Here is a 27,984-nt window from a genome sequence, read left to right on the forward strand (position 1 = left end):
ATGGACCTTTCAGTCTTGCCAAATAACAACCATCCTGACAAATTTCTGCAGTTAGATGTAAAAGCATTAGGTACAAATCCTGGTTTAAGCCAATTTGGTTTTACAGGTCTCTCTGGAGCAGCTCTGAGTGGTCGTCAGTGGCACAATCGAGTCTATTCATCAGTAAGTGGTTCAAACATCTTCAGATTGTGCATTTGCTCTGAGAATTGCAAATACATTGGAAATGCTTTTATATGATTTTTTCAAATTTAAATTCACTGACCTTGATAAAAAGATATAAAACATTCATAAAGATGACTCTGGAATTTTGATCATACAAAACCAATATTTTAATTCATTAAGTGTACTTTTGTAATTATTCTTTGCATTTTAGGAAATAACTTGTTTAATCGGTTATTTTTGTGCATTCAAATGAACATTTGCGACCATTTCCTGACAAAAATTAATTGAATAAAACAGCAGAGTCATCACAAATTGATTCTGATAATAGTCCTGTGAATTATATCAGTGTCGCTGCATTGTTGTGTATTAAATGTCTTCTAGACTAAAGACCAAGATGCGTCAGAGAAGTTCAGCTTACGGTTGTATGGCGATGGCCCTGTTCTCATTGATAATGTGCTCAGCAAACATATCACTCCTCAAACCTTGAAGTCCACCATCAAGAGGAATCCCTTGTATGCAGACATAAGGACAGAAAACAGCTGGCAACTGAACAAAGCTCATCCATCATGGACAATTCAGGATTATGACAGACAGTCAGAACAAACAAATCTAGCTGATCATTTAAGCAAGGTGATACATGATTAAAATACTCTTGTTAGTAGATACCGCAATTTATGTAATATCATTTTGCACCTAGGGGCTTATTAAATGTCACAGTGTAGTTCATAAAGACAATAAGTATACATTGAGTTATAAAATACTGAGGATATTTAGTAAAGGTACAATTAAACATAAAATAAACACGAGGGGCAACATTTTTACAGAGAGTAGTTTGAGTATGGAATGAAATTCCAGAGGAAGTGGTGGTTGCAGGTAAAGTTACAACATTTAAAAGACATGAATAAGAAGTGTTTGGAAGGATATGGCCAAGTACAGGCAGGTGGGACTAGTATAGTTTGGGATTATGTTTAGCATGGATTAGTTGGACCGAAGGTTCCATTTCCATGCTAGATGATAATGAATCTATACTTCAATAAATCTTCTGAATTAAAAGAGAGGTATCATAATGTAGCAGAGAGTTTTATAAAGAATATTTCACAGTGCAAAACCAAACTGCCTGAAGAATCTACGGTCAATGCAATGCAGATACAAAATTCCCAGGCAGAAGAATGGGGATGCCTAGAGGAACACAATACTGAGTAAATGGTATCTGGAGAAGATGGGCAGGGATACACTTGTACGTGAGTATTTAGGGGTACGACAGGTCAATCAGTTTAATCTCAGTGGTGGGGAAATTATTGGATCCAATTCTAAGGGACAGAATTAATGTGTGCTTGGAGAGGCAGGGATTAACCAACATGTGGCTACACGTGTTTATTAAGGGGAGGTCATGTCTGACCAACTTGATTGAATTTTTAGAAGAGGTGATCAGGTAGATAAAGGCAATATATTTGATGTAGTTTACTTGCTCTTTAGCAAGGCATTTACTAAGATTACACATGGGAGTCTTATAGCAATGTTAGAAACCATGGTTTCCAGGGAAATCTGGCAAATTGTATCCACAATTGGCTGAGTGGCAGGAAGCAAAGGATGATATTCGAGAACTATCTTTCCAACTGGAAGTCTGTGTACAGTGGTCTACGATGGGGGTCAATATTGGGACCCTTGCTGTTTGTGGTTTATATAAATGATTTAGACTTGTATGTGGGAGGCTTAATTTCACAGATGACACAAAAACTAGTTGCTATGACACGGCAGTGAACCCTTCTATTAATTAAACCAAGCTCACAGAAAAGCTCGCCTTGCCTCCTAATCTGTTAAAAGATGAGTGACAGAGAACTCCTAAACTCCACAATTTAAAAAAATCAAATTATTCCTTAATTCTAAAAGTGAACATTAAATAACAACTATTTACAATTCTAAGCCTCCCTTTCTCTTAACTGCTTATTACCTGCCTCCAACTCCATAACAATATGCTGTTCCAATAAGACTGCTATTAAGATTATATCAACTAATTTCAAAGCCACACAGCGGCTGCCATCGTCAGTGTCTCTCTTCTTCCAGCTAAAGATCTCCCTGGGTCATCTTCTTTCTTTTTTGCAAATATTTTTTATATGAAAAGGTACCTTTGACAGAGAGTGGTTCGATGGAGTTACACTGTTGATGGCAGTTACTCTACCTAACTTTCAAACTGCCTGCCTTTCTTATCCTCCCAACATCAGATAGCCTCATTGGTTTGATGTTGGCTAAACAATAAATTTAAACTCAATTGCGTTTTATCATCCTGAGGCATAATTTAAACTGATTGGTTAAATTCAAAATGTTGTCAGAATAGAAACCAACTCAGGCATCTACTTAACAGTCAAATGTTACATTTTTACAATTTTCCAGTACCCTCTGAGACTGTTAGCTAATCATAGGACAGTAAGGTCTCAGTGCAAAACAGCATTCACTCTCTCTTAAAAGTATATACACACCTTCATCTTCATAACATAAGGTGGTAAATCAGAGGATAGCCTTAGATTACAGGAAAAGTATAGATAGGTCGGACAGATGAACTGATCAGTGACAAATGGAATTCAATTTGGATTAAAGTAAGGTATTGCATTGGATAAGACAAATAAGGCAAGGAAACACATGATGAACAGTAGAACACTGGGAAGTATCGAGAATCAGAGGGATCTTGGTGTGCATGTCCCCCAGTTCTTTAAAAAAACAGGACAGATGAATAAAGTGATTATTCTCTTCCGGCTGTGAGAATTACTGACTGTCTAGCATTTATTACTGATTCATGATTTCCTTTATCAGCTGAGGCACAGAATTGGAGGTTATGCTGGAATGAACTATTGGTTGGGCCACAGCTAGAGTATTATGTGCAGTGTGGAATCTACATTATAGGAGGGATATGATAACACTGCAGAGATGATTTACCAGGGATGTTTGCTGGGTTGGAGAGTTTCAGTTATGAAAAGAGATTGGATAGCTTGGAGTTGTTTTCCTTAGGGTAGAGCAGATTGGGAGGGAACATGATGGCGATGAGGAGGAGTGCAGATTGAGTAGACAAGAAGGAACATTTCCCTTTCATGGAGGGTTCGATGACCAGAAAACATAAGTTTAAGCTAATGGGCAAAAGGATTAGAGGAGATGTGAACAGAAATCTTTTCACCCAGAGTGTGGTGAGAATCTGGAACTTGGTGCCTGTAAGAGTGGTCAAAGGCAGAATCCCTCCTAACATTTAAGAAATATTCAATTCTCGTCTCCATGGTATAGGAAGGATGCTGTGAAACTTGAAAAAGTTCAGAAAAGATTTATAAGGATGTCAGCAGGGTAGGAGGGTTTGAGCTATAAGGAGAGGTTGAATAGGCTGGGACTGTTTTCCCTGAAGCGTTGGAGGTTGAGAGGAGACCTTATAGAGGTTTATAAAATCATGAGGGACATGGATAGGGTGAATAGTCAAGGTCTTTTTCCCAGGGCGCAGGAGTCCAAAACTAGATGACTTGGTTTTAAGGTGAGAGGGGAAAGATTTAGAAGGGACATAAGGGGCAACCTTTTCAACAGAGAGTGGTGTGTTAATGGAATAAAAACTACCAGAGGAAGTGGTGGAGGCTGGTATAATTATAGCATTAAAAAGGCATCTGGATGAGTGTGTGAGTAGGAAGGGTTTGGAGGGATATGGGCCAGGTGCTGGCAAGTGGGACTAGATTAGGTTGGGATATCTGGTTGGCATGGACAAGTTGGACCAAAGGGTCTGTTTCCATGCTGTACATCTCTATGACTCTATGGCTCTAAGTATTTAGATGTCCACTTGCGTTGCTAAAGCAAACAAAACTATAGGCCAAGGGGTAGAAAAGGATTACAATAGTTAGGTGGCTGTGTTTGACTGGCATGGACGTGGTGAGCTGAAGGACCTTTTTCTGTGCTGTAGATGTCTACAACATGGGCTTTGAAATTGAGCAATCAAAAAGCTACTGAACAGTTGAATGATCTCACAATTATCTCATAATGAAGCTCTGGCTATGGTTGTGCCAGGGTTTGCCCCTCAATGATGTCCATCTGGCCTTTATAATGTTAAATATTGTTAAGTCTCTTCACAGGCCACCTCCATCCTAAGGCATGTGCTTTACCTCCAATCCATCAGCTGCTCCTAACTTTGTAGGGGGGGGGGGGGGCTGCTGGTGTCCTTGTTGGAGGCAATCGTCTTGATCCTCTAATAGCTTTGATAGACTGTCTGTCATCCTTAATTGATACCAAGTGCACTCCCTGGCCCATAACGGGCTTCTTGTCAAAAATCAGGCCCAGTGAATGACATTGACCTGATGCCAGGTCATGATCCAGAAACTTACCCAATATTAGGCCCCTGATTCCAGATTAAAACTTCAACCCAGTCACTGCATATTGATTACTGAGGACATGATGTAAAGAAAGTAAGATGGCTACAGATAGCAGAGTTTCAGATGAGCTCCAATTAGCAGAGGGCTGAAGCCAGGAAGCTATCAAGATGGTCAGTGGAACAATCACATTTTGAGATGGCAAAAATTTCAATGAGTGTTTCTGCATCCATTGTGATAAAGTAAGGCTGTAGGATAGAAATATTGCAGCTTGGACACTTTTATTACAGCTATAGTACATAGAATGCAGCTCAGAGTTCAGTAGAGTATTGGCTTTGTGTACCCCTGTATAATGATGAAAGGAGTTGGCTGCAGCAACAAATATGATGTTATGGGCTTGTACACAAGATTTAGGCGTTGGCTCTGATCTTGCTGATAACAAGTTGAAGAATTGGTGCATGCACAGTGTTTATACATAATAATAATAAGCAAGGAGCTAAAGATGATCAATTATTTACAATAAACAATAGTGTTTGGAGAATGGACGTGAACCCCATGCTATTGTCTAGTTTGTAGGTGGCACAAAAACAGTGGGGAAGGCAGGTGGCGAGGATGACACAAAGACTCAACAAAAGGGATATAGACTAGTTAAGAGAATCTGCAAAAACTTGGCAGATTAACTATAATGTGGGAAAATATGAAGTTATCTACTTTGGAAGGAAGGTGAGAAGTGCTGGATATTATCTAACTGGGAACCCTTCAGAAAGCTGCAGAACAGAGGGATGTGGAGGTTCAATCACATGAATCACAAAAAGTTAACATCCAAATTCAGCAGGTAATAGGGAAGACACATAGACTGTTGGCCTTTATTTCAAAGATACTGGATAATGAAAGTAGGGAGATCTTGCTGAAGCTGTACAAGGCACGAGTCAGACCATAGCTGGAATACTGTGAGTTGTTTCAGTCCCTTAATCCACAGAAAAGTACATGGGCATTTGAGGCAGTCACAGAAGGTTCTTTAGGATGATCCAAGGGATGGGAGGATGTTCTTGTGAGGAAAGGTTGAATAGTTTGGCTTGTCCTCATTGGAGTTTATAAGAATGAATGGAGACTTTCTTGAAACGTATAATATCCTCAGAGGAGGAGTGCTGGGAATGCGATAGGTGGAAGGAGGTGAGGGTGAGGGTGATAGGCCAGAGAGGGGGTGGGGGCAGAGAGGTCGGGAAGAAGATTGCAGGTCAAGAGGGCGGTGCTGAATCCGGGGGTTGGGACTGAGATAAGGTGGGGGAAGGGGAAATGAGGAAGCTGGAGAAATCTACTTTCATCCCATGTGGTTGGAGGGTTCCTAGGCAGAAGATGAGGTGCATTGAATGGCAGGGTAGACTTGATGGACCAAATGGCCTATTTCTCCTCCAACATTTTCTTGATCTTATGGTTGAGAGGTGAACCTATATATTATATAATATTGGACCTATGATTGTAATATAGGAACATAGGAATTAGGAACGGGAGTAGGCAATTCAGCTCTTCAAGCCCACTCTACCATTTAACATGAGCATGGCTGATCTTTGATCTCCACTCCACTTTCCTGCCTGCTCCCCACAGCCCTTTAACCCGTCTTTCATCAGAAACATATCGATTTCTTTCTTGAATCTGTTGATTGATTCTGCCTCCACTGCACTCTGGGGCAGTGAGTTCCACAGATTCACAACCATCTGAGTAAAGTAATTTCTCATTGTCTCAATTTTAAATCTACCCCCTCTCACTTTATATCTCTTGTTTGAGTCTGTCCCACAAGGGGAAACATCTGTTCAACATCCACCTTATCCATCCCCTTCAGCATTTTATATCCATCAATCAGATCCCCCTCAATCTTCTGAACTTGAGTGGGTACAAGCCCAAGCTGTTCAACTGCTCCTTGTACACCAGCCCTTTCAGCCCTGGGATCAACCCGGTGACCCTGCTCTGAACAGCCTCCAGTTCCACCACATCCTTCCTCAGATAAGGACACCAAAACTGGACACAATATTCCAGGCATGGATTCACCAAGCACCTTGTATCATTGTAACCACTCTTCATTACTTTTATACTCCAGTCCTTTTGCAATAAATACCACATTTTCATTTGCCTTTCTTGTTATATACTGCACCTGCATCCCCAGTTTCTGCGATTGGTGCACAAGGATGTCCACATCTCTCTGCACTGACGCACTATGAATCCTTTTCCCATTTAAATAATAATTTGTCACTTTTATTTTTCCATCCACAATGAACAACCTTGCACTTATTCACATCACACCCCATCGGCCAGGTTCAGGCTCATTCTCCTGGCCTGTCAATAATCACCGATGAACTCTTTATCTCCTCATCATTGCCTGCATTCCCACCTATTTTAGTATCATGCATGAACTTTGCCTTGTTACACACTATCTCTGCTTGCAGATCATTTAATTTAAAATTGTAAACAATCGAGGTCCAAGAACTGAACCCTGCAGCGTCTCATTAGTTACAGGTCGCCATCCAGGGAAGGACTCAACTATGCTGACACACTGCTTTCTGTCAGTCAACCAATCCTTGATCCAAGTCAACACTGTACCCTTAATCTCCTGGGATCTAACATTGTGGATCAGTCATTTATGTGGCACCTTGTCAGAAGCCTTCTGGAAATCTAGATGTGCAAATCCACCAGATCCCCATTATCTACCTCGTTGGTTACATAGAGTCATAGAGGCATACAGATGTTCAGGTTGGAAACAGGCGCTACGGTCCAACCTCTCCATGCTGACCGGTTATCCCAAGTCAATCTAGTCCTACCTGCCAGCATCCGGCCTATATCCCTTCAAACTCTTCCTATTCATATACCCATCCAAATGCCTCTTAAATGTTGTAATTGTACCAGCCTCCACCACTTCCTCTGGCAGCTCATTCCATACACGTACCACGCTCTGTGTGAAAAAGTTGCCCCTTGGGTCTCTTTCATATCTTTCCCCTCTCACTCTAAACCTATGCCCTCTAGTTCTGGACTCCCCAACGCCATGGAAAAGACTTTGCCTATTTACCCTATCCATGCCCTCATGATTTTGTAAACCTCCAAAAGGTCACCCCTCAGCCTCCGACGCTCCAGTGAAAACAGCCCCAGCCTGTTCAACCTCTCCCTACAGCTCAAATCCTCCAACCCTGGTAACATCCTTGTAAATCTTTTCTGAACCCTTTCAAGTTTCACAACATCTTTCCAATAAGAAGGAGACCAGAATTGCATGCAATATTCCAAAAGTGGGAAAAATGTGGGCGACACTGTGGCACAGTGGTTAGCACTGCTGCCTCACAGTGCCAGAGACCCGGGTTCAATTCCCGACTCAGGCTACTGACTGTGTGGAGTTTGCACGTTCTCCCCGTGTCTGCGTGGGTTTCCTCCGGGTGCTCCGGTTTCTTCCCACAGTCCAAAGATGTGCGGGTCAGGTGAATTGGCCATGCTAAATTGCCCGTAGTGTTAGGTAAGGGGTAAATGTAGGGGTATGGGTGGGTTTCGCTTCGGCGGGTTGGTGTGGACTTGTTGGGCCGAAGGGCCTGTTTCCACACTGTAAGTCTAAGTCTAAGTGGCCTAACCAATGTCCTGTACAGCCGCAACATGACCTCCTAAATCCTGTACTCAATTCTCTGACCAATAAAAGAAAGCATAACAAACGCCTTCTTCACTATCCTATCTAACTGCAACATCACTTTCAAGGATCTATGAAACCGCACTCCAAGATCTCTTTGTTTAGCAACACTCCCTCGGACCTTACCATTAAGTGTATAAGTCCTGCTAAGATTTGCTTTCCCAAAATGCAGCACCTCACATTTATCTGAATTAAACTCCGTCTGCCACTTCTCAGCCCACTGGCCCATCTGATCAAGATCCTGCTGTAATCTGAGGTAATCTTCCTTACTGTCCATACACCTCCAATTTTGGTGTCATCTACAAACTTATTAACTGTACCTCTTATGATCACATCCATTTATGTAAATGACAAAATGTAGAGGACTCAGCACCGAACCTTGTGACATTCCACTGGTCACAGGCCTCCAGTCTGAAAAAACAACCCTCCACCACCACCCTCTGTCTTCTACCTTTAAGTCAGTTCTGTATCCAAATGGCCAGTTCTCCCTGTATTCCATGAGATATAACCTTGCTAACCAGTCTCCCATGGGGAACCTTGTCAAAACCTTACTGAAGTCCACATAGATCACATCTACTGCTCTGCCCTCATCAATCCTCTTTGTTACTTCTTCAAAAAAATCCATCAAGTTTGTGAGATATAATTTCCCATGCACAAAGCCATGTTGACTATTCCTAATCAGTCCTTGCCTTTCCAAATACATGTATATCCTGTCCCTCGGGATTCTCTCCAACAACTTGCCCACCACCGATGTCAGGCTCACTGGTCTATAGTTCCCTGGCTTGTCTTTACCACCCTTCTTAAACAGTGGCACCATGTTAGCCAACCTCCAGTCTTCTGGCACCTCACCTGTGACTATCGATGATACAAATATCTCAGTAAGAGGCCTAGAAATCACTTCTCTCGCTTCCCACAGAGTTCTAGGGTACACCTGAACAGGTCCTGGGGATTTATCCAACTTTATGCATTTCAAGACATTAGCACTTCCTCCTCTGTAATTTGGGCATTTTGCAAGGTGTCACCATCTATATATTCTATATCTCCCATGTCCTTTTGCACAGTAAATACTGATGCAAAATACTTGTTTAGTATTTCCCATTTTTCTGCGGCTCCACACAAAGGCCGCTTTGCTGATATTTGAGAGGTGAAAACGTGTTGCTGGAAAAGCGCAGCAGGTCAGGCAGCATCCAAGGAGCAGGAGAATCGACGTTTTGGGCATGAGCCCTTCTTCAGGAGGGCTCTTTGAGGGGCCCTGTTCCCACCCTAGTTATGCTTTTGTCCTTAATGTATTTGTAAAAACCCTTTGGTTTCTCCTTAATTCTATTTGCCAAAGCTATCTGATGTCCTCTTCTTGCCCTCCTGATTTCCCTCTTAAGTATATTCCTACTTCCTTTATACTCTTCTAAGGATTCACTTGATCAATCCTATCTATACCTTACATATGCTTCCTTCTTTTTCTTAACCAAACCCTCAGTTTCTTTAGTCATCCAGCATTCCCTATACCTACCAGCCTTCCCTTTCACCCTGACAGGAATATACTTTCTCTGGATTCTCGTTATCTCATTCCTGAAGGCTTCCCATTTTCCAGCCGTCCCTTTACTTGCAAACATCTGCCCCCGATCAGCTTTTGAAAGTTCTTGCCTAAAACTGTCAAAATTGGCGTTCCTCCAATTTAGAACTTCAACTTTTAGATTTGGTTTATCCTTTTCCATCACTGTTTTAAATCTAATGGAATTATGGCCGCTAGCCCCAAAGTGCTCCCCCACTGACACCTCAGTCACCTACCCTGCCTTATTTCCCAAGAGTAGGTCAAGTTTTGCACCTTCTCTAATAGGTACATTCACATACTGAATCAGAAAATTGTCTTGTACACACTTAAGAAATTCCTCTCCATCTAAACCTTTAACACTATGGCAGTCCCAGTCGATGTTTGGAAAGTTAAAATCCCCTGCCATAACCACCCAATTATTCTTACAGATAGCTGAGATCTCCTTACAAGTTTGTTTCTCAATTTCCCTCTGACTATTAGGGAGTCTGTAATACAATCCCAATAAGGTGATTATCCCTGATTGAGGGGACTTGATGGAGGTTTACAAAATCACGATGGGTATGGACAGGGTGGATAGAGACAAGCTTTTTCCCAGGGTGAAGCATTCAATAACGAGAGATCATGTGAGGTGATGCATTTAGGCAAGTCTAATTCTAGAACGAATTATACAGTGAGCATTGGGAAAAGTTGATGGGCAGAGAGATCTGGGAGTGCAGGTCTATTGTACCCTGAAGGTTGATGCACAGGTGGATAGAGTGGTCAAGAAGGCATATAGTATGCTTGCCTTTATTAGATAGGGTATTGAGTATAAGAGCTGGCAAGTCATGTTGAAATTGTACAAGACATTGGTTAGGCATTTAGAATACTGTGTACAGTTCTGGTCGCCACGTTACCAAAAGGATGTGGACTCTGTGGAGAGGGTGCAGAGAAGGTTTACGAGGATGTTGCCTGGTATGGAAGGTACCTTACTAGTTTAAATCCTCCTGAGCAGCTCTAGCAAATTTCTTTGCAAGTATATTAGTCCCCTTCCAATTTAGGTGTAATCCGTCCTCCTTGTACCCCAAAAGAGATTCCAATGATCCAAAAATGTGAATCCTTCCCCCATACACCAGCTCCTCAACCATGCATTCATCTGCTCTATCCTCCTATTCCTGCCCTCACTAGCTCTTGGCACCAGGAGTAATCAAGATATTACGACCGTTGAGGACCTCCTTTTTAAATTCCTGCCTAACTCTCTGTAATTTCCCTTCAGAATCTCAACCTTTTCCCTCCCTATGTCGTTGGTTCCAATGTGGACAATGACCTCTTGCTGGTCCCTCTTCCCCTTGAGAACATTCTGCACCCTCTCTGAGACATCCTTGATCCTGGCACCAGGGAAGCAACACACCATTCTGCTTTTTCGCTGCTGACCAGAGAAACGCCTGTCTACCTCGGACTAGTGAATCCCCTAACAAAATTGATCTCTTGGAACCCAACATACCCCTCATTACATCAGAGCCAGTCTCAATACCAGAAACTTGGCTGTTCGTGCTATGTTCCCCTGAGAATCCATCACCCTCTACATTTTCCAAAACAGCATACCTGTTTGAAATGGGTATGGCCACAAAAGACTCCTGCACTAGCTGCCTACCTCTCTTACCTTTCCTGGAGTTAACCCATCTATGTGACTGTATCTGAGGCTTCATCCCCTCCTCCTATAATCACTATCCATCATATACTGTTGCAAATTCCTCATTGCTTCTAACTGTCTCTCCAACTGATCCATTCGATCTGATAAGATTCGCAACCAACATCATTTATCGCAGATATAATTCACAGTAACCCTTAAACTGTCTTTAAACTCCCACATCTGACAAGAAGCACATATCACTCTACTAAAGGCTTTATTTGCTCCTTCACAAGCTACAGACCAGAAAATAACACCATCTTATTCATCTACAAAACACTGTCCCAGGTTAGATTAATAGTTATGGCTTATATTTTAAGTTTAATCAAGAGACATATCTCAAAAAAAATCAAGAAAGAACCCACTCTATTCACTACTGCAGATGTTCTGTAGGCCACTTAAAACAGTTACTTATCTGATTCTGTGCTGTGAACTTCGCCCAAACAGTTCCTCCAAGATCAGTTGTGAATTTCACTGTTTGTTAATTTTCCCAGACGCACTCCGATGTCCAGTGATACATGAATTCAAACAGCAAAGACAGAAACTGAGCAGGTACACTGTGGTATCAGTTTCTTTCTCTCTCTCTGTCCTGCATTGATCTCACCATGTGCTTCCTTTGTCTGTTCTTCTCCCTTTTAAAACTGCAGTTAGATTAGATTAGATTACTTACAGTGTGGAAACCGGCCCTTCGGCCCAACAAGTCCACACTGAGCCGCCGAAGCGCAACCCACCCAGACCCATTCCCCCCTTCACCTAACACTACGGGCAATTTAGCATTGCCAATTCACCTAACCTGCACGTCTTTGGACTGTGGGAGGAAACCGGAGCTAACCACTGTGCCACCCTGCCACCCATCTGTTGTTTTGACTTCTTTTTCCAAAATTCCAAAACAATGCAACAGCATATAAAACAGTGATTGCTGCTCCTAGAATTCAAAGAAATCACCTCCAGCACCTAAAATACCTCAAAAATGGAGCAGTTGTTACAGCCAAAAATGTTTCCTGTCCTCCATCTTGGATTACCCAGAACCCATCTTTAAAGAACTCCAACAAGTTTGTCAAACGCACTTACCCTTCATAAAACCATGCTGACACCAGTGAATTGAAGCACAATTTAGCTTTCGTAATTGCTATCTCATCATCTTTCATTTATTTATTACTTCTTTTCTGTATTTTCATCAATTGAGAACCATGTGTTTGTTTTCCTGATCTTATTTTGATCAGCTATTTGAAAACATTAACTAATGTGTATGTAGCCAAATACTAAATATACTTCCATACCAAGCAACAAAAAAAATTAAATCACACCTTAGTTACTAGCTGAAACAAAATATATAATCTTCTTGTAATAAAGTGTGCAACAGATTTGTAAACATATCTCTGATGGCCTTACATTCAAATCTCTCCATTTCACAAATGTTCACAGAAAATTGTCTATTGGTGGGGTTGGTGACCATTTTATGATCCAATCTTATAAATATTCTTATCATTTTTGATTGTTACTATGGTTGCTTGTCTAACTGCTTCCCCTTCCTTTAAGTATCTCATGATCTCATTGGTCAGTCACCACTTTTCTAAAATGAAAGTCTGTTTACATTGTACATGGATTTGCATCAATGACCTGACAGTCATTATTCCAGTGTAGATGGGAGTTGGACATGGGAATCCTGTGGAATCCCCATTGTAGCACAGTCTGAGTATATTGCTTGAGAAATTGAATTTTAATCTGGGTAATTCCCCAATGCCTGCAAACCTCCAGAAATATATTTAAATCTCCAGTGAAATTAAGGAAAATGGTTCCTGAAGAGACATTCGGCTATTATATATATATAACCTATCTTATGAGTAAATGTTAAATTGAACCCATACTTACCTCACATACATACCCAACAATGCCTCCCAAGACTACTTATACCCAGCCCCCCCCCCCCCACCCCCTCAAGGCCTTGACTTGAACCTCGTCCTGGACTAGACAACCCCATCAGCGCCCTAACTGAACTCGGTTCCCCTACCCTTACCAGTCCCAACCTGACACCGACTGGACCCAGTCCCTCCCCACCCCCCTGACCCATCCTAAATACTGTATCACTGACCCTGCCATTTTGCACTCCAGTAGGTTATCCAGCTGACGGCCTACTTATCTGACACCCTGGCGCTTTACTTATCTGGCACTCTACTCACTACTGATCTTGCATCCTATTCATCTGAGACCCAATCCCCTCCCCGACTGGTACCCTATTTGCCTGTTTCCCCTGAAAGAATGGCCCTATGGACCTTGACCTCCACCCAACTCTCAGAAATACAGAGCTCCCTTCTTTCAAAAAAGGAAAGATCATCCACTCATCAGAAAATCCAACCTATTATCTTTAATTACAAATTATTTGTTGTGACGAAAAACATTCCTTTTTTTGCAAAACAACAAATTATTTAATAATTTAGACTTTAGAATTTCCTCATTCATGTGCTTTGAGCATTTTAACTCCATTTGGATTCATATTCTGTTTTTATTCTTCATGATGTCACGATCTTATTCAATTTATTTTTGTAATCGTACTTCTTGAATGCTTCCTCTGTAAAGGGCTGTTTTCTACATTATACCTGACAATTTTTTATCTGTGATTTTGAACAAACCTGTCTTGGAGTGCAATGCTTAGGAAATTTTAATGCCCTGAATTCATTTAAATGTCTATTCAAAGCTGGCAAGAATGCTATCAGAGTCAAAAATTATTGCTGGTGTGGAAAGGGGAGATTATCACACCTCTATCAGGGCTTTTGCCCGAAACGTCGATTTCACTGCACTTTGGATGCTGCCTGAACTGCTGTGCTCTTCCAGCACCACTAATCCAGAATCTGGTTTCCAGCATCTGCAGTCATTGTTTTTATCTCTATCAGAGACCATTGGAAAGAGTCTGTGTTGGTGGCAACAGGCTTCACTGGTGGAGAAACTGGGATAAAGAGGTCTGTTAGTAACCTTGCGGGGCCAGAATGCATGCATTATAACCCAATCACCAACAGACTTGATTGGCCTGGATCTTGTGGTTATAATAGCAGTCACAAAAGCACCACAATTTCCAGGGTGCCCACTTATTCTTGAAGTTGTAGTGTGCCTGAAAGGTTCTGGATTGTTCTGGAACCTCTGAGTGTGTAAACCTGAGCTGATTGTTCTGTACATACCCTTGCATTATGTTAAAAATCACTCAACACCAGATTATAGTACAAGTTTATTTGGAAGCACTAGCTTTCAGAGTGCTGCTCCTTCATCGTGTATTATGGAAAGGCATAGACCCTGCTTGGGAGAGCACACTCCTTTAAATCAACTAAACTGCCAAAACATCAGCAATCCACTACAAAAGGCATCAGAAAGCTTGCCCTTTGCTTGGGAGATAAATTCAGACCAAGTTGTAAAATAGCGTAGGGGCGGCACAGTGGCTCAGTGGTTAACACTGCTGCCACGCAGCGCTAGGGACCCGGGTTCAATTCCAGCCTCGGGTGACTGTCTGTGTGGAGTTTGCATATTATTTCCATGTCTGTGTGGGTTTCCTCCCACAGTCCAAAGATGTGTAAGTAAAAACAATGACTGCAGATGCTGGAAACCAGATTCTGGATTAGTGGTGCTGGAAGAGCACAGCAGTACTGCTCCTCGGATGCTGTCAACTGCTGTGCTCTTCCAGCACCACTAAACCAAAGATGTGTAGGTCAGGTGAATTGATCATGCTAAATTGCCCATAGTGTTAGATGCATTCGTCAGGTGTGAACTTATTGGGCCGAAGAGCCTGTTCCCATAGTATAGGGAATCTAATCTAATCTCATGCCATTGTTGAAGGAAAGACAAGAAATTAAGTAGGCTAACATTTCTCTTTCAGTTAACATCACCAGAACCCTTGGTTCACTTTCCCTACACTGAACACCATCAACACTGCAGGCTAACCCCTCTCCAGCTATCAGCTATTTGGTTCCCTGTCTTCTCCCATCACTCCTCCCAGACCACAAGACGATAGATATCAATGCAGAATTAGGCCATTCAACCAATTGAGTTTACTCTGCCACTTGGTAATGACTAATATATTTCCCAATCATTTTCCTGCCTTCTCACCCTAACCTTTGATCCTGCATTCTATTGCCTCTACTTCTTTCCTATCACAATGTCCTTCCACTGGTATTTTTCTTAGTTTGTTCAGGGTAACAATGAAGCAGTAAAATGGCTGAGTGATGGCCCAGTCTATCAGTTACCTCAGAATATTGAAACTGGAGAGCTTCAGAATTCAAAGAACAAAGAGAACAAAAAAAATTTACAGCCCAGGAACAGGCCCTTCGGCCCTTCAAGCCTGAGCTGGTCCAAATCTACTGTCTAAACCTGTCGCCCAATTCCTAAGCATCTGTATCCCTCTGCTCCCCACCTACTCATACATCTGTCCAGATGCATCTCAACTGAATCTACCGTGCCTGCCTCTACTACCTCTGCTGGCAACGCGTTCCAGACGCCCACCACCCTCTGTGTGAAGTACTTGCCGCGTGTATCCCCCTTAAACTTTCCACCTCTCACCTTGAAAGCGTGACCTCTCATTATTGAATCCTTCACCCTGGGAAAAAGCTTGTCTCCATCCACCCTGTCTATACCCTTCATGATTTTATAAATCTCAATCAGGTCCCCCCTCAATCTCCCTTTTTCTAATGAAAACAAACCTAACCTACTCAACCTCTGTTCATAGCTAGCACCTTCCATATCAGGCAACATGCACGTAAACCTTCTCTGCACCCTCTCCAAAGCATCCACATCCTTTTGATAATGTGGTGCCCAGAACTGTACACAATATTCTAAATGCAGCTGAACCAATGTCTTGTACAATTTTAACATGACCTGCCAGCTCTTATACTCAATACCCTGTCTGATGAAAGCAAGCATACTATATGCCTTCTTGACCACTCTATCCACCTGTGCAGCAACCTTCAGGGTACAATGGACCTGCACTCCCAGATCTCTCTGCCCATCAACTTTTCCCAAGGCTCTTCCATTCATTGTATAATTCGCTCTCGAATTAGTCTTGCCTAAATGCATCACCTCACATTTGTCTGGATTGAAATCCATCTGCCACTTTTCCGCCCAAATCTCCAGCCTATCTATATCCTCCTGTATTCTCTGACAGTCCCTTATGCTTTCTGCTACTCTACCAATCTTCGTATCATCTGCAAACTTGCTGATCATACCAACAGTGCCCTCTTCCAGATCATTTATGTATATTACAAACAACAGCGGCCCCAACACTGACCCCTGTGGAACACCACTGGTCACCTTTCTCCATTTCAAGAAAGTGAGTCGACGTCAGGCTCACTAGTCTGTAGTTGCCCGGAAAATGCCTACTGCCCTTCTTGTACAGGGGGACAACATGAGCAACCTTCCAGTCCTCTGGCACCTCACCTGTGTTTAAGGATGCTATAAAGATATTTGTCAGGGCCCTAGCTATTTCCTCTCTCGCCTCCCGGGTTGGAAAGTGTGTTGCTGGAAAGCGCAGCAGGCCAGGCAGCATCCGAGGAGCAGGAGAATCGACATTTCGAGCATAAGCCCTTCTTCAGGAAGGAGGCTGGTGTGCCAAGCGGGCTGAGATAAAAGGTGGGGGGGGGGCTGGGGCGGAATTTTGGGGAGGGGCGCTGGGAATACGATAAGTGGAAAAGGTGAGGGTGAGGGTGATAGGCCGGAGAGGGGGTGGGGGTGGAGAGGTCGGGAAGAAGATTGCAGGTCAAGAGGGCGGTGCTGAATCCGAGGGTTGAGACTGAGGTAAGGTGGGGGAAGGGGAAATGAGGAAGCTGGAGAAATCTACATTCATCCCTTGTGGATGGAGAGTTCCTAGGCGGAAGATGATGCGCTCTTCCTCCAGGCATCGTGTGACCAGGGTCTGGCGATGGAAGAGGCCAAGGACCTGCACGTCCTTGGCGGAGTGGGAGGGGAGTTTAAGAGTTCAGCCACGGGGCGGTTGGGTTGGTTGGTGCAGGTTGGGTTGGGTTGGAACCTCTCACCCTCACAACGCGCAGCCCTCCACTCCCTCCGCTCTAACCCCAACCTCACCATCAAACTGACAGACAAGGGAGGCGCAGTGGTCGTTTGGCGCATCGATCTTTACACCGCTGAAGCTAGCCGCCAGCTCGCGGACACCTCCTCCTACTGCCCCCTTGACCATGATCCCACCTCTCACCGCCAAACCCACATCACCCAGACCATCCATAACCTCATCACCTCAGGGGATCTCCCAATCACTGTCTCCAACCTCATAGTCCCACAACCCCGCACCGCCCGTTTCTACCTCCTGCCCAAAATCCACAAACCTGACTGCCCCGGCCGACCCATTGTCTCAGCCTGCTCCTGCCCCACCGAACTCATCTCTACGTACCTCGACACTGTCCTGTTCCCCTTTAGTCCAAGAACTCCCCACCTACATTCGGGACACCACCCAGGCCCTCCACCTCCTCCATGATTTTCGCTTCTCCCGCCCCCAATGCCTTATCTTCATGATGGACATCCAGTCCCTGTACACCTCCATCCCTCATCACGAAGGACTCCAAGCCCTCTGCTTCTTCGTTTCCCACCGTACTAACCAGTACCCTTCCACTGACACCCTCCTTCGACTGACTGAACTGGTCCTCACTCTTAACAACTTCTCCTTCCAATCCTCCCACTTCCCCCAAACCAAAGGAGTTGCCATGGGCACCCGCATGGGCCCCAGCCATGCCTGCCTCTTTGTCGGATATGTGGAACAGTCCATCTTCCGCAGCTACACTGGCACCATCCCCCATCTTTTCCTCCGCTACATCGATGATTGTATTGGCACTACCTCGTGCTCCCCTGAGGAGGTTGAACAGTTCATCCACTTTACCAACATCTTCCACCCCGACCTCAAATTCACCTGGACCGTCTCAGACTCCTCTCTCCCCTTCCTAGACCTCTCCATTTCTATCTCGGGCGACCAACTCAACACAGACATTTACTACAAACCAACCGACTCCCACAGCTACTCAGACTACACCTCCTCCCACCCTGTCCCCTGTAAAAACACCATCCCATATTCCCAATTCCTCCGCCTCTGCCGCATCTGATCCCAGGAGGACTAATTCCAACACCGAACAGCCCAAATGGCCTCCCTCTTCAAAGACCACAATTTCCCCTCCGACGTGGTCGACTATGCTCTCCACCGCATCTCCTCCACTTCCTGCTCCTCCGGCCTTGAATCCCGCCCTCCAATTGCCACCAGGACAGCCCCACTGATCCTCACCTACCACCCCAACAACCTCCGGATACATCGTATCATCCTCCGTTTTTTCCACCACCTCCAAACGGACCCCACCACCAGGGATATATCTCCCTCCACACCCCTATCAGCGTTCAGGAGAGACCACTCCCTCTGTGACTCCCTCATCAGGTCCACACCCCCCCACCAACCCAACCTCCACTCCCGGCACCTTCCCCTGCAACCGCAGGAAGTTCAAAACTTGCACCCACACCTCCCCCCGCACTTTCCTCCAAGGCCCCAGTGGATCCTTCCATATCCGTCGCAAATTCACCTGCACCTCCACACACATCATTTACTGTATCCGCTGCACCCGATGTGGCCTCCTCTACATTGGGGAGACAGGCCGCCTACTTGCAGAACGTTTCAGGGAACACCTCTGGGACACCCGCACCAACCAACCCATACGCCCCGTGGCTGAACAATTTAACTCCCCCTCCCACTCCGCCAAGGACATGCAGGTCCTTGGCCTCCTCCATCGCCAGACCCTGGCCACACGACGCCTGGAGGAAGAGCGCATCATTTTCCGCATAGGAACCCTCCAACCACAAGGGATGAATGCAGATTTCTCCAGCTTCCTCATTTCCCCTCCCTCCACCTTATCTCAGTCCCAAACCCTGATTCAGCATCGCCTTCTTGACCTGCAATCTTCTTCCTGACCTCTCCGCCCCCACCCCCTCTCCGGCCTATCACCCTCACCCTCACCTCCTTCCACCTATTATATTCCCAGTCCCCCTCCCACAAATTCACCCCCCAATACCTTTTATCTCAGCCCATTAGGCACACCAGCCTCATTCCTGAAGAAGGGCTTATGCCCGAAACGTCGAATTGCCTCTGCTTGGATGCTGCCTGGCCTGCTGCACTTTTCCGCAACCACACTTTTCAACTCTAGTCTCCAGCATCTGCAGTCCTCACTTTCTCTTAGTAGATCCCATCCGGTCCTAGGGATTTGTCCACTTTAATATCCTCTAGCCTACCCAACACCTCTTCCCTACTTAAGTCAATGTGATCCAGACTAATCAAACTTCTATCTCTAATCTCAACATTCATCATGTTCCTCTCCTCAGTGAACACTGATGCAAAGTAATCATTCAGAATCTCACCCATTCTCTCAGGTTCTACACACAGCCTTCCTTCATTATCCTTTAGTGGACCAATCCTTTCTCTAGTTACCCGATTGTTTCTTATATAAGAATAAAATGCTTTGGGATTCTCCTTAATTCTGCTCGCTAAAGCTATTTAATGACGCCTTTTAGCCCGCTTGATTCCTTGTTTAAGACTTGTCCTACTCTTCCAATATTCCTCCAGGGCCCGTTCTGTTCTTAGCTGCCTGGACCTTATGTATGCTTCCCTTTTCCTCTTGGCTGGTCGTATGCTGGGTGGCACGGTGGCACAGTGGTTAGCACTGCTGCCTCACAGCGCCAGAGACCTAGGTTCAATTCCTGCCTCGGGCAACTGTCTGTGTGGAGTTTGCACATTCTCCCCGTGTCTGCGTGGGTTTCCTCCCACTGTCCAAAGATGTGCTGGTTAGGTGAATTGGCCATGCTAAATTGCCCATAGTGTTAGGTGAAGGGGTAAATGTAGGGGAATGGGTCTGGGTGGGTTGCTCTTCGGCGGGTCGGTGTGGACTTGTTGGGCTGAAAGGCCTGTTTCCACACTGTAAGTAATCTAATCTAATTTCTCCTGTCATCCACGGTTCACAAATCTTGCCCTTCCTATCCTTTGCCTTCAATGGGACATGCCTATCCTGCATTATCTTTGAAAGCCTCCCACATCTCAAATGTGGACTTCCCTTCAAATAGCTGTGTCCAATCCACATTTCTGAGCTCCTGGCCCAGTTTAGTACTCTTCCCTTAGGACCACTCTCATCTTTATCTATGAGTAATCTAAAACTTACAGAATTGCGGTCATGTTCCCAAAGAAATCCCCCACCACCAATTCTACCACCTGCCGTGGCTCATTCCCCAGTACCAGGTCCAATATGGCCCCTTCCCTCATTGGACCCTACAGATGACATAAAAATAATTTGATTTTTCAGGAACGATATTTCCTTATTTTGCATTTGGAACTCCAAGTAAGTGCACTCATGCGATCAAGTATTTTACATTCAAATCCAATTCAGAACACTGTCCTCCTCAAGAAACAGTTTAAATGAGGGAGGCACAAGCATCTTACCAATTGCTTCCTGCTGTTTCACTTATGGGACAGAGTTTTCATTTCTAAGTGCAAAAGTGGCCTTGTAAAGACAGAAAGGCTTCCACTCAGGGCAGGGAGGGTCCGCCCACATAATTACATTCTCGTAAGTTCATTGTACACCAAACTTTAATGGCTAGCAATCATGAAAATCTTTAACCACACTCATCCAGCTTCTATTCAGAACTTTTTAACTGTTAATTCCCCCATACTATATTCATTTTGCAAGTAATGCATAGGAAAAATCATAACCTCAGGGATTCACGTTTCTAGAACATAGAACATAGAACAGTACAGCACAGAACAGGCCCTTCAGCCCATGATGTTGTGCCGACCATTGATCCTCATGTAAGGTAAACCTAATGTAAGAACCCTCAACTTTCTGTGACCATATGCATGTCCAGCAGTCTCTTAAATATCCCCAATGACCTCGCTTCCACAACTGCTGCTGGCAATGCATTCCATGCTCTCACAACTCTCTTCATAAAGAACCCGCCTCTGACATCCCCTTTATACTTTCCACCAAACAGCTTAAAATTATGACTCCTCATGTTAACAATTTCTGCCCTGGGAAAAAGTCTCTGGCTATCAACTCTATCTATGCCTCTCATTATCTTGTACACCTCAGTTAGGTCCCCTCTCTTCCTTCTTTTTTACAATGAGAAAAGTCCGAGCTCGGTAAACCTCTCTTTGTAAGATAAGCCCTCCATTCCAGGCAGCATCCTGGTAAACCTCCTCTGAGCCCTCTCCAAAGCATACACATCTTTCCTATAATAGGGCAACCAGAACTGGATGCAGTATTCCAAGTGCGGTCTAACCAAAGTTTTATAGAGCTGCAACAAGATCTCACGGCTCTTAAACTCAATCCCCCTGTTAATGAAAGCCAAGACACCATATTAACAACCTTGTCCATTTAGGGGGCAATTTTAAGGGATCTATGGACCTACACACCAAGATCCCACTGTTCCTCCACACTGCCAAGAATCCTGTCTTTAATCCTGTACTCAACTTTCAAGTTTAACCTTCCAAAATGCATCACTTTGCATTTATCCAGGTTGAACTCCATCTGCCATTTCTCAGCCCATCTCTGTGATCCCAGCTGATGATATTACTGGATCCATCAGTCAGTTGTTTTAATGAAGTAATCTTTCACTGAAACACAAACATGCAATGTTGCAGATTTGGTTTTGCCTATTAAACAGAGGTTTATTATGCAAGAGAAATGAAGATAAAATGGAATAAACCAAACTATTTGCAGATAAGGCAAGTAAAAAGATTTCTAAAAACATGGTAAACTGTGATCCTATTTAACCTGACAATACTCTTTCACAGTCCTCAGCCCAGAGAAAATTCCTTCCTCTATCACAACTACAGGGCTTCACCAATATCTGGTGGTTCGCCTGGTTTCAGTCCTTTTTCTTTTCTCATGGATAATCCAGTCAGTCATTAACATTTCACAAGAATAACAGCCAAGATTCACCAGAATAGTTGATTTTGGAAGTGGAAGGATTAATCATTTTGCAAACCATTCCTATGTTCATGCATATGAAAATAATAGTATGCTAACAAAGCCAAATGTTACATGACCCTTTTAATGTGTAAGGGCTGCTTCACAGGGAATAATGAAGGGCAAATAGACACATCCTCCTATTTACCACATGTATGCAAAGTAATATTAAGTTCAGGTGCACAAATAGCTTGTGCGGCAGCATCAGGAAAGGGGAGAATCAGTTATTGCCGATGGAGGTTATACTTCTCCAGGGACAGTTAACAATGGGGAGAAAGTGAGGACCGCAGATGCTGGAGTACCAGAGTTGGAAAATGCGTTGCTGGAAAAACACAGCAGGCCAGGCAGCATCCGAGGAGCAGGCGAATCGACGTTTTGGACACAAGCCCTTGTTCAGGAATGAGGCTGGTGTGCCAAGCGGGCTGAAATAAAAGGTGGGGGGGGTGTGGGAATTTGGGAGAGGGGCGCTGGGAATACGATAGGTGGAAGGAGGTGAGGGTGAGAGTGATAGGCCGGAGAGGGGGTGGGGGCGGAGAGGTCGGGAAGAAGATTGCAGGTCAAGGAAGCGGTGCTGAGTCCGAGGGTTGGGACTGAGATAAGATGGGGGGAGGGGAAATGGGGAAGCTGGAGAGATCTACATTCATCCAACCACACTGCCTCATCTTCCGCCTAGGAACCCTCCACCACACGGGATGAATGTAGATTGCTCCAGCTTCCTCATTTCCCCTCCCCCCACCTTATCTCAGTCCTAACCCCTGGATTCAGCACCGCTTCCTTGACCTGCAATCTTCTTCCCGACCCCCCTCACCCCCACCTTTTATCTCAGCCCGCCTGGCACACCAGCCTCATTCCTAAACAAGGGCTTGTGCCCGAAACATCGATTCTCCTGCTCCTCAGATGCTGCCTGACCTGCTGCGCTTTTCCCCCCACCACACTTTTCAACAACAGTTAACAATGTAACAGGTTTTTAATCAGTGCAGGAGCGACCTTATAAGGGTCCAAAGTTTTTACTGACTATGACAAGATTCCAAATATAAAGCAACCTATTCATAGATCAGTAATTCCATCCCAGATGTTGGAACCCCTAATAGCAAAATTTAAAACTTCTGTCAAACTTTAGCTGTTTTTGCTTGTCAATTAAATCTATCACAATCTCAAAGTTTTGCCATTGTGAATGGAAAACTTGCCATTTCAGCTTTGTACCATCTTTCATTTTGATGAGAGCCAGGAAAGGAAAGCTGACAAACATTATGTGGCTCACTCTGTGTTTCTGCAGCATTCTGCTTCTTTCAGAGCTTTACAGCATCTCTGAACATTTCTGCGCTCCTCTTTTAGTAAATGTACATCTACTATAGCTGTTCAACTCTCTATCTCAGCAGCATTTTATTGAAGTAAAATATGACTTATACTCTGTCTTTATTAGAACTGCTTGCGAGGCGGCTACCTTTACTTTGTGCATTATGGCAGAGTGAAATGAATAAGGGAAGCCAAGAAGCACATTAGTGCAATTTTCATTAAATCATTGTAAATCCCAACGCCCTTTAGATTCAATGAATTAATCATTATTGAGTACAAGTATGCAATATGCCCAAGGTAAATGCTCCCACAGAGTGATTTAAATGAAAGATCAGGTATAGAGTCATAGAATCATAGAGATGTACAGCATGGAAACAGACCCTTCGGTCCAACCCGTCCAGATATCCCAACCCAATCTAGTCCCATTTGCCAGCACCTGGCCCATATCCCTCCAAACCCCTCCTATTCATATACCCATACAAATGCCTTTTAAATGTTGCAATTTTACCAGCCTCCACCACTTCCTCGAGCAGTTCACTCCATACACGTACCACCCTATGTGTCAGCCTCTCCCTATAGCTCAAATGCTCCAACCCTGGCAACATCCTTGTAAATCTTTTCTGAATCCTTTCAAGTTTCACAACAACTTTCTGGAAGGAGACCAGAATTGCACGCAATATTCCAACAGTGGCCTAACCAATGTCCTGTACAGCCGCAACATGACCTCCCAACTCCTGTAGGAGAAAGTGAGGACTGCAGATGCTGGAGATCAGAGCTGAAAATGTGTTGCTGGAAAAGCGCAGCAGGTCAGGCAGCATCCAAGGAGCAGGAGAATCGACGTTTCGGGCATGAGCCCTTCTTCAGGAATGAGGAAGGTGTGCCAAGCAGGCTAAGGTAAAAGGTAGGAAGGAGGGACTTGGGGGACATTGGAAATGTGATAGGTGGAAGGAGGTTAAGGTGACGATGATAGGCCGGAGTGGGGGTGGGGGCGGAGAGGTCAGGAAGAAGATTGCAGGTTAGGAGGGCGGTGCTGAGTTTGAGGGTTGGGACTGAGACAAGGTGGGGGGAGGGGAAATGAGAAAACTGGAGAAATCTGAGTTCATCCCTTGTGGTTGGAGGGTTTCTAAGCGGAACATGAGACGCTCTTCCTCCAGCCTTCGTGTTGCTATGGTCTGGCGATGGAGGAGTCCAAGGACCTGCATGTCCTTGGTGGAGTGGGAGGGGGAGTTGAAGTGTTGAGCCACGGGTTGGTTGGTCCGGGTGTCCCAGAGGTGTTCTTAGTCCCTCCTCCCTACCTTTAATCTTAGCCTGCTTGGCACACTCTCCTCATTCCTGAAGAAGGGCTCATGCCCGAAATGCCGATTCTCCTGTTCCTTGGATGCTGCCTGACCTGCTGCGCCTTTCCAGCAACACATTTTCACCTCAATTTCTTTAGTCATCCAGCATTCCCTATACCTACCAGCCTTTCCTTTCACCCTGACAGGAATATACTTTCTCTGGATTCTCGTTATCTCATTCCTGAAGGCGTTATCTCATTTTCCAGCCGTCTCTTTACCAGTGAACATCTGCCCCCAATCAGCTTTTGAAATTCTTTCCTAATACTGTCAAAATTGGTCTTTCTCCAATTTAGAATTTCAACTTTTAGATCTGGTCTATCCTTTTCCATCACTGTTTTAAATCTAATGGAATTATGGTCGCTGGCCCCAAAGTGCTCCCCCACTGACACCTCAGTCACCTGCCCTGCCTTATATCCCAAGAGTAGGTCAAGTTTTGCACCTTCTCTAGTAGGTACATACTGAATCAGAAAATTTTCTTGTACACACTTAACAAATTATCTCCATCTAAACCTTTAACACTATGGCAGTCCCAGTCTATGTTTGGAAAGTTAAAATCCACTACCATAACCACCCAATTATTCTTACAGGTGGCTGAGATCTCCTTACAAGTTTGTTTCTCAATTTCCCTCTGACTATTAGGGGGTCTATAATACAATCCCAGTAAGGTGATAATCCCTTTCTTAATTCTCAGTTCCACCAAAATAACTTCCCTGGATGTATTTCTGGGAATATCCTCCCTCAGCACAGCTGTAATGCTATCCCTTATCAAAAATGCCACTCCCTCTCCTTCCTTGCCTCCCTTTCTATCCTTCCTGTAACATTTCTACTCTGGAACATTAAGTTGCCATCCTGCCCATCCCTGAACCATGTTTCTGTAATTGCTATGATATCCCAGTCCCATGTTCCTAACCATGCCCTGAGTTCATCTGCCTTCCCTGTTAGACCCCTTGCAGTGAAATAAATGCAGTTTAATTTATTAGTCCTACCTTGTCCCTGCCTGCCCTGACTGTTTGACTCACTTCTGTTCTCAGCTGTACCAGTCTCAGATTGATCTCTTTCCTCACTATCTCCCTGGGCACCCCCACCTTACTAGTTTAAATCCTCCCGAGCAGCTCTAGCAAATTTCCCTGCCAGCATATTAGTCCCCTTCCAGTTTAGGTGCAATGTCTCCTTCTTGTACAGGTCGCTTCTACCACAAAAAGAGATTCCAATGATCCAAAAATGTGAATCCTTCTCCCATACACCAGCTCCTCAGCCATGCATTCATCTGCTCTATCCTCCTATTCCTGCCCTCACTAGCTCGAAGCACCGGGAGTATTCCAGTTATTACTACTCTCGCGGACCTCCTTTTGAAATTCCTGCCTAACTCTGTGTAATTTCCCTTCAGAATCTCAACCTTTTCCCTTTCTATGTCGTTGGTTCCAATGTGGACAATGACCTCTTGCTGGCCACTCTCCCCCGTGAGAACATTTTTCACTCTCTCTGAGACATCCTTGATCCTGGCACCAGGGAAGCAACACACCATTCTGATTTTTCGCTGCTGGCCACAGCAATGTCTGTCTGTACCTTGGACAAGTGAATCCCTTAACACAATTGATCTCTTGGAACCTGACATAACCCTCGTTGCATTACAGCCAGTCTCAATACCAGAAACTTGGCTGTTTGTGCTACGTTCCCCTGAGAATCCATCACCCCCTACATTTTCCAAAACAGCATACCTGTTTGAAATGGGTATATCCACAAAAGACTCCTCCACTAGTTGCCTACCTCTCTTACCTTTCCTGGAGTTAACCTATCTATGCGACTGTATCTAAGACTTTCCCCCCTTCCTATAACTGCCACCCATCACAAACTGTTGCTGCTGCAGATTCTTCATTGCTTCTAACTGTCTCTCCAACTGATCCATTCGATCTGATAAGATTCGCAACCAACAACATTTATTGCAGATATAACCCGCAGTAACCCTTAAACTCTCTTTAAACTCCCACATCTGACAAGAAACACATATCACTCTACGAAAGGCCATTTTTGCTCCTTCACAATATACAGACCGAGAAAATAACACCATCTTATTCCTTTACAAAATTTTTCTCCAGGTAAAATTAATAGTTATAGCTTATATTTTAAGTTTAATCAAGAGAAATATCTAAAAAAATCATATAATCAAGAAAGAACCCACTCTACTCACCACTGCAGATTTTCTGTAGGCCACCTAAAACAATTACTTATCTGATTCTATGCTATGAACTTCGCCCAAACAGTTCCTCCAAGATCAGTTGTGAATTTCACTGTTTGTTAATTTTCCCAGACGCACTCCGAGGTCCAGTGATACTTTAATTCAAATTTTGTCCAATTTAATTTCTTGTAGGATACCAACGAATACTTTACTGAAAACAGATCTCAGTTCAGCTTTCATTAAAAAGTTAAGATTTCTGACTCATTTAGTATTGAACCAAAGAATCAAATGTGTTCTCATGACCTCAAAAGCAAGAATATGGCCACTGAGTAGACTTAACACCATGGAGATTAATTCAGATAAGACACAAAAAAATTGACCCTTATGTGATAAGATTTTCTGATTTCACATTTTCCAGTGACTAGTTTCTCTCAATTCTTTCAGCCTAAATGCAGTGAGCTTGGGTGAATGGATTATATATAATATGAGTTAATTTCTCATCAATCCACACCTCTTTCTCCCAATGTATAAACTGTTGTCATTATTTGACTTCTGGTATTATTGTGTTTGTTCTGATGCACACAAAATGAAAAGTTTCAGCAACATGCCTCACTTTCAGCAATATTTAATTTTTATTTACATTCATTTAGGAGGATCCAAATGACCTGAAATTTTGGTTGGAAGACATTTATACACCAGGGTATGATTCTTTACTGAAGAAGAAAGAGTCTGAACTGAAAAGAGCCAAGTGTTGTAAGCTAATAACACTGTTCATATTAGCAGCCTGCACTTTAATTACTGTAATTACAATATTAATAGTTTTTATTGGATATTAA

General features: G+C 44.0%; 1 protein-coding gene across 1 annotated transcript; it reads left to right on the plus strand.

Annotated features, from left to right (window-relative positions):
- Positions 1–27,984, plus strand: LOC132826301 (major intrinsically disordered NOTCH2-binding receptor 1-like). The gene is made up of 3 exons (XM_060842119.1): positions 1–162; positions 544–792; positions 27,802–27,984. Exons 1-3 carry the CDS (start codon positions 1–3, stop codon positions 27,982–27,984), a joined length of 594 nt encoding a protein of 197 aa, XP_060698102.1.

Source organism: Hemiscyllium ocellatum, chromosome 2 (genome assembly GCF_020745735.1).
Source record: "Hemiscyllium ocellatum isolate sHemOce1 chromosome 2, sHemOce1.pat.X.cur, whole genome shotgun sequence".
NCBI lineage: Eukaryota > Metazoa > Chordata > Chondrichthyes > Orectolobiformes > Hemiscylliidae > Hemiscyllium > Hemiscyllium ocellatum.

Coding starts and splice junctions, on each gene's coding strand:
- LOC132826301 (XM_060842119.1), top strand. CDS start 1: ATGGACCTTTCAGTCTTGCCAAATAACAACCATCCTGACAAATTTCTG. Junction 163..543: donor ACAATCGAGTCTATTCATCA/GTAAGTGGTTCA, acceptor AATGTCTTCTAG/ACTAAAGACCAAGATGCGTC. Junction 793..27,801: donor TAGCTGATCATTTAAGCAAG/GTGATACATGAT, acceptor TTCATTTAGGAG/GATCCAAATGACCTGAAATT.